Source organism: Macrobrachium nipponense, chromosome 17 (genome assembly GCF_015104395.2).
Source record: "Macrobrachium nipponense isolate FS-2020 chromosome 17, ASM1510439v2, whole genome shotgun sequence".
Classification (NCBI taxonomy): domain Eukaryota; kingdom Metazoa; phylum Arthropoda; class Malacostraca; order Decapoda; family Palaemonidae; genus Macrobrachium; species Macrobrachium nipponense.
The window spans coordinates 85,015,489-85,022,988 of record NC_087210.1 but is presented as its reverse complement, the minus strand read 5'-3'; the positions used below and the strand labels follow the sequence as shown (position 1 = coordinate 85,022,988).

The 7,500-nt window shown below is 36.6% G+C and overlaps 1 protein-coding gene across 1 annotated transcript in view; it reads right to left on the bottom strand.

The window, feature by feature from the left end:
• Positions 1-3,404: 3,404 nt before the first annotated feature.
• The window catches only part of LOC135196408 (pro-resilin-like), an 8,800-nt gene continuing 4,704 nt past the window's right edge, over positions 3,405-7,500 (bottom strand). The window contains exons 2-3 of the mRNA XM_064223212.1: positions 4,670-5,002; positions 3,405-3,990 (exon numbers count right to left, since the gene is read on the bottom strand). Of these exons, the coding sequence (XP_064079282.1) occupies positions 3,757-3,990; positions 4,670-5,002 (567 nt within the window). The 3' untranslated portion in view covers positions 3,405-3,756. The remainder of the gene's footprint in view (positions 3,991-4,669; positions 5,003-7,500) is intronic.

Genomic DNA, 7,500 nt, shown 5'->3' with positions numbered 1-7,500 from the left:
ATGTAAAGAACATATTTTGTACGAACTTTTAAGTGCATTGTGTGGTATTACTGTCTTTGTTTTAATTGCATTTTACATCATTAATATTTTTTTGTCAAGTTCATTTTAGTGTTAAAATCTTGAAGCGAATTTTCCAATATTAATATCTTCCTTTTAAGTACATTTCGCAGCATTAATATCTTTAAGTTCATTTTACAATATCAAAAACTTTACGTGCATTTTACAGTATTAATATCTTTGTTTTAAGTGCATTTTTACAGCATTAGCATTTTTGTGCCATTCAAATGAAAAGCTCCTTCCAAATAGTTTTTGTTGGGAATCACCCAGCTCCTGATTTCTCTTTAATGATATATCATATATATATATATATATATATATATATATATAATATATATATATATATATATACGTATATATATATATATATATATATATATATATATATATATATATATATATATATATATAATCGTGTCGTTATTACATGACTCTAGAATCATGTTTTTGTTTTTGTATATTCCTTAAGTTGCTGGAGTACTCATTTTGTGGGCTTTGATCCTTCTCAACTGTACATCACAAAGAATGTAATGCTCTTAGTGAAAATTCGCAACTTTTCAACTTCAGTAGCAAACGTGTCGTTAAATCAAAATAAAAGAAATACTTCTGTCAGGGTTTGTTTTTTATCCACTCTTGTGTTCACCTGATCTTTATTAGTCAGGTAAAACTGTGAATTTCGGAGATGTCGAAATCGGTTTGCTTTTAAGATATGTTGCAGATAAGCCATATTTTTCTTGGCATGCAATTATGAAATTAGGAATTATAACTTCATACTTAGATATTCGTTAATGTTGAGTTGTTTTCTTTATTCAAATAAAGTGAATTTTTTCCTTTTGTATGTTATTCTTTTTTATTCGTAATAAAAACACAAGAATCATATTTAGAAATCTTAAAAGGAATTGCAAAATAGTCTTGAAAACGCATCGAAATCAAGACCTATCTCAAAATCTAACCAACTCTTCCTTTGCAAGTAATTCACCATACCAGAAAACTGGACTGAAATCCGTTCCTATATCCTTGGGATCGTTGTGCCCGTAGGAGGGCAGCGCCGTCAGTGCACCCCACGTGATGCACTGAATGCATTTCTAAAGGTTCTTTGCAGCATCTCTCTGGCCCCTAGCTGCAACTCCTTTCAGTCCATTCCTTGTAGCTCCGTTCATATTGTCTTTCTTACATCTTGCTTTCGTTAATCCTCTCCTAACAATACAATTGCTCTTGTTACGCCCCTCAGACCTATTTAATGTCAATTTCCGTTTCAGTGCTGAATGACCTCATAGGTCACAGCGCTTGAAGTTTTGACATGAATTCTGTATTCTCGTCACTTCTGTCTTGGAACCTTCGTGCTCAATCGTAATACGACTGACTACGAACGTTATTTTTCGAATGTGGTAAATTCATATTCCATTTTGTATAGGAACTAGTCTGCTCATACAATTGAATATTCGTTCTGCACACCTAGGCTACACATGGGCCCAGTGAGGAGAGAGGGTGGCCCCGGACTTGATGACGGCAAATCCAAACGTGGAACCTATATCCCGTAGACTACGTGTTACACATTACATACACACACACGAAAAATAGGTATTGCTTTAGTCTTCAATTCCGTTTGGTTTCATTAGATTTATATGTGCCTGAATTTCATTTGTGAGTTTTTTTTTTATAATCTTATCGATATACTTTCATCACCGTAATCCGTCTCCTTGTTATGCCGATTCGTTTCATGGGCATTTTTTTTAACATTTTTCTTTTGGCTTTTAGAATATCTCACTTCATTACTCATGCCGTTCTAGCTCAGACCTATCTTTGCGAAACCTTACAAGACTGTTTTTCAAAATTAATAGGAAATTTCATCATACCTAGATCTTAGATGAGTAATTCTGTGATATATATTTATTTGACGCAATGCGGTACTTTTCCCCTATTCCTTTTTTCACTATCCTTTTCAATGCATAAAAGACAGTAAAAAGGAGAGATTCTAAGTCTTCGATTCTTCATGGAGACAGACTGAGTGTTTACTTTCAAAGATGTAAAAATGCTAGGTCAGTAATCCAGTGATGCAGTCATTTTCATTTTACTTTTTCCTGTTCTTGTAAGCAAATAGAATGTACTGTTTTTATTTTCCAGTGCTTTTAAGACAATAGAACGGCAGGTTCTAAGCCCCATATTGCTCATGGACACACTGGTTATATGTTATATCAAGCCATTTTTACAGTTTATGTTTCCCAGTTTTGTATTTTTTGCAAACTGTCTAGTTGGACACCGAATATAAACTAATGCATATTACTAGGGCCTTGGGCGCACTCATCCACTAAATGTAGCTCGCACCTGAGATCGAGTCTCAGAGTAACTCCATGTCTCTCCTGATTTGGAGCTAAGCTTAGTAGTGACGACTTTTTCTATAATGTGGAGAAATCTATTCGTATATTGCCGTGCGTTTGCTTGCATCATCTCAAAACTAATATCGAAAAGCAGGTTCGTGCGGAGTAAAACACACTTTTTTTATTTTCGTCATATATTTGTACATATCCTTACACATGTAAATGTCGCGGGACTCAGACAAAGCTGGAAAACTAAGAATATTTACGAAAGATAGATCAGGTAGATGGCATAACTCACTCTCGCAGTGTGTCGCGGCCTCCTCCCTCAGAATATGTGTACGCGAGAGTGATGCACATTCACTATAAACACTATCAGCAGTATTAGTTTACATTTCATAACATCAGAAGGGGAGGTGGGTGGCAAGGGAAGTTGAAGGAAGTTCTTGGAAGGAATCAAAATGTTGTTTGTGTTTATTTTGTATGCTGGTATCTATTTTGTCTGCTTCCAAGCCATCCATTGAAGTGGGATCAGAATAGAAGGCTGACGTCCTCTGCACTCGTCAACTTGTGTTGTGTGTGATTGATTTGGATTGGATGATAGATGTTTCCTTATTATTTTGGCAGCTGTTGGAAATGATTGACGGGTTTGTCAATCTTTGATTTACATATATCTCGGGTTTGAATGATTCGGGTTACCTTTCAATCATTTGAGAAGGAAACAAGTTAATGGATCCGAATTTGACTTAACTTTCTAACATTGCTGATGGTGACCACATCATTATTATCCTGATCTGGATAACGACGATAGTCATATCATATTTATCAGTGTTGCTAGAATTATAACTTTATTCCTTGCAAGGATTGTTCCAGTAAAGTACTGCTCATTATTATTTGTTATTTGATTCGTTGTGTTTTACTGATAGCAGTGGTGTATCTCAAAGGATTTGTCGAAGTACACTGTATATGTGAAGACGATTTGCTACATAAAATGTGCGCGTTTGGAATAACTTTGTGAGAGAAAGATAAGAATTTTGAATTAATTTTGCTTTAAAAAGTTGATACATCTCTAGATTCGTAAACTCCGGTTTTATCTCTTCGTAAAATTAATTAGCAAATCAGTAAAGCCAGAACAGGTAACCAACAGCAACCCCCTTCATAATCCAGTGGCGAAAACCTTAGAAATTTAACTGACATTTTATTTACTCAAACCAGACGGTGCCGAGGGAAAAATAACGTGAAAAGGGATGCAAATAAGAAAGCGAAACTCACGAGTGAGAGAAAAATCAAGAAGGAACAGAACAGAACGGACGAAAGAAAACGAGAGACCTCAACAGAAAACGGGAGAACTCGACAGAAAACGACAGGAGGGTGGGTCCGATCCTTATTTCGCCGGTTCGTATATGACCTCGGCCTGGTATCCGTTGACGGGGTCGGCTCTGAAGCGGACGATCTGCATCCGGCCGTCCGGCAGCAGGACGGAGTACTCTCCGGTGACGTCCTTTCCGTCGCTGTTCTCGATGTGGTTGAACACGTTGCCGCTCTCCTCGTCGCGGACGCCCCAGTCGATGTTGTAGGGCATGGGCATCATGGTGGTGGTCGTGCCGTCGGGTTGGGGCTGGAAGGGAGAGGGGGAAGGATTTTATTATTATCATCGTCATCATTAGTAGTAGTAGTAGTAGTAGGATTAGTAGTAGTAGTAGTAATGCTATTCATAAGGAACAAGCCCACAGGGGACACTGGATTAAAGTTCGAACCTCTAAAGAATATGGTGTTTATTTGAAAGGAGTTACAGAAGAGAATAGGAAATATACTAATAATAACAGTAATAATGATTGTTATTATTATTATTATCATTATTATTATTATTAAGAAAACAAAGCCTACTCATATGGTACAAATCCTCTAGGACCAATGGCTTTAAGTTCGAACTTTCAAAGAACATAGGGACATTAAAAATGTAAAGATAAAAATGTAAGTGAATATAGGTACATTTAAAAAATGTAAAAAAATGCAATTGAATATAGGTACGTTCAAAAATTTTGAGAAATACAAGTGAATATAGGTACGTTAAAAAAATTAAAAATGCGAGTGAATACAGGTACATTAGAAATATAAAAACACAATGCAAGTAGATATAGGGAAATTAAAAAATGTTAAAAAATGCAAGTGAATATAGGTACATTAACAAAATGTTAAAAATGAATGCAATTGAATATAGGTACATTAAAAATAATTTTAAAAGGCGTCATTCGCTGTTTCCCTTAATCTTTCCCCTCTGCCTCATCATTACTTACAATGATGACATTGACGTTCTCATTAGCCTCAGGGACGGAGTCGGGGGGACCGTAGAGACCAGATGGTGGTGGTGGAGGGGTAGTGGTAGTAGTGGTGGTAGTTGTGGTTGTGGTGGTAGGTGGAGAAGTGACTTCAATGATGTTGGTTGGTCCCAGGGGCAGCTCGTAAAGGCCTGACGGCTGCGCGGGGGGCTCGTAGGAGTACCCCTGGGGCTCCTGGCGGCTCTTGGCAGCCAAAAATGCCCCGAAAGGGTCGTGATCTATGCCCAGCTTGGCAGGCAACCCGCTCGCCCCGCAGGCTATCACTAACAAGACTACTGCTGCTACTGCTGCCTATTCGGGAGAAGAGAAGGGAAGGAAAATTAGATTGGGGTTTTTTTTAGGAAGTGGCTTTAAAAACAAACGTCTTAATGAAATTTGATAAAGGGTTTAAGGCTGAAGTTGGGAAGGCTTGTCACTTGCAAGGCTAATGCTGACGCTTGCCTGTTTGGGAGATGAGAGCGAAGAGAAAATCAGATTAGGCAGTTTTAGGAGGTGTCTAAAAAAATCTTGATAAAGACGGGCCATGGTTTATGGGTGAAGTTGAGAAGTCTTAGTTAAAAAGTCTTGATGAAAAGGGTTGAAGTTGAGAGAAGTCTTAGTTAACAATCAGATTTGGTATTTAAGTTAGGAGAGTCCTTAAAAAAGTCTTAATGAAATTTGTTATAGGGTTTAAGGCTGAAAGTACTATAAAGCTTAAGCCTGAACCTGAGAAGGCTATCATTAACGCGACCACTGATGCTGCTGCCGTTTGTTTGGGAGGGGAGAACGAAAAGCAATTTAGATTATGGGGATTTGGGTTAGGACAATCCTTCAAAAAAAGTCTTATTAAAATGGGACATGGTTTAAGGCTGAATTTGGGAAGTCCTAAAAAAAAGTCTGATTGCTCCTTTATGTATTCCATATTACCTTCTCTTATTTCTTTCAAATGAATACATTATTGAATTTCAAGTCAATGGCTCAAGTGGGCTTGTTCCATATGAACAGGGTTCATCATCGTAATAATAATAATAATAATAATAATAATAATAATAATAATAATAATAATAATAATAATAATAATAATATAATAATAATATTGTTTTCTTTTTTTTGTTTTTTTGTCTCATTTTGCCAGCAGATATATATATATATATATATATATATATATATATATATATATATATATATATATATATATATGTATGTATATATATGTATATATATATCTTATATATATATATAATATATATATATATATATATATATATATTATCTATATTCTCTTTCCCTACTTGACACTTCCTTCAATGTTCGTCTTTTTTCTTATTCGTTTTTTCTAATTCTTCCCTTCTTCCGTGGTTCTGATTTGTCTCATTTTCCTCCTCAAACATCAGATCCTCCTTCAGTTTGTTATTCATTTTGCTTCTTTGCCAAACATGCCGGTTCATTTATCTGTTCCTTCTTTATCGTGTCTCTCATCATCTCGATTTTATTGTATTTTCCCCCTCACTCCTTCCACAAAAGCCTTGATTGGTGACCCTCCATCACTATTTTTATTTTATTTTTTTTATTTTTTAAAACTTCATCTCTACCCTATTAACTGCCTTCTCTCTCCTCTCTCTCTCTCTCTCACTCTCTCTCTCTCTCTCTCTCTCTCTCTCTCTCTCTCTCAGCTGCCCGTTTGGTATCTGTAACTACGCTGCTCTTACCCTTTCTCGTGCTTCTAAATCTCTCTCTCTCTCTCTCTCTCTCTCTCTCTCTCTCTCTCTCTCTCTCTCTCTCTCTCTCTCCTTTATGCCGGAGAAAGGTTCCTCAAGGTCGGTGGCTGGGCGGTTTGTCTTGGATTTCCCTGCGATTGCTCGGGGCAACGGAATACCCCAACTATCTCTCTCTCTCTCTCTCTCTCTCTCTCTCTCTCTCTCTCTCTCTCTCTCTCTAGGAAAGCTATCGGTTACCCTTACAACATAGCAGGGCAGTTTCTGCCTTTCTATTCTGCTATGGTTATTCTCTCTCTCTCTCTCTCTCTCTCTCTCTCTCTCTCTCTCTCTCTCTGCCGGCTGGAGCGTCTTTCTACCCCTAAAAAAAAATTCAAAGAAAGTGGAAAATGACCAGTGGTAATTGTTAGTTGAAGTATGAAGAATGTCTGGGTAATTATGTTACTGTGTAGCATACGAAAGAGGAATGCTCCAGCAGGGAAGCCGTTCCAAAGGCAAATCCTGGCTAATACTACTGCTATTATTACTCCTACTAAGGGGTCTTGTGGATAGGGAGGCTGCCGAGCGGAACAGCTTCTAAGATTTGTCTGTAAGGCATCCAGGTTCCTAGAGAGAGAGAGAGAGAGAGAGAGAGAGAGAGAGAGAGAGAGAGAGAGAAATGGCGTTGGTCAAGTACCTGAAGGCTTTTTGAAACGAATTGCCAGTCGATTATACATAATTCCTGTGATGCTGATTCTGCGTTTTGTAACTTATTGTTTTTCTGTAAGAAACTTTAATGCGATGAATATTTAGCTTATATATTAACGTGGTATCGTTGTTTCTAAACTAGGCACCGGTTCGAATCCTCGCGGGGACGGAGCACAAATCAATTTTAGTTTTAATTCCCTTGGTGAAGGTTTTGTAAAAATTAGATAAAAGGTTACGTGCACATGAGAATAGAATCATGTATTCATATGCATGTATATATGTTTATAGTACGTATATATATATATGTGATATATATATATATATATGTATATGTATATATATATTATATATATATATATATGTATATATATATATATATAGTATATATATTATATATATATATATATA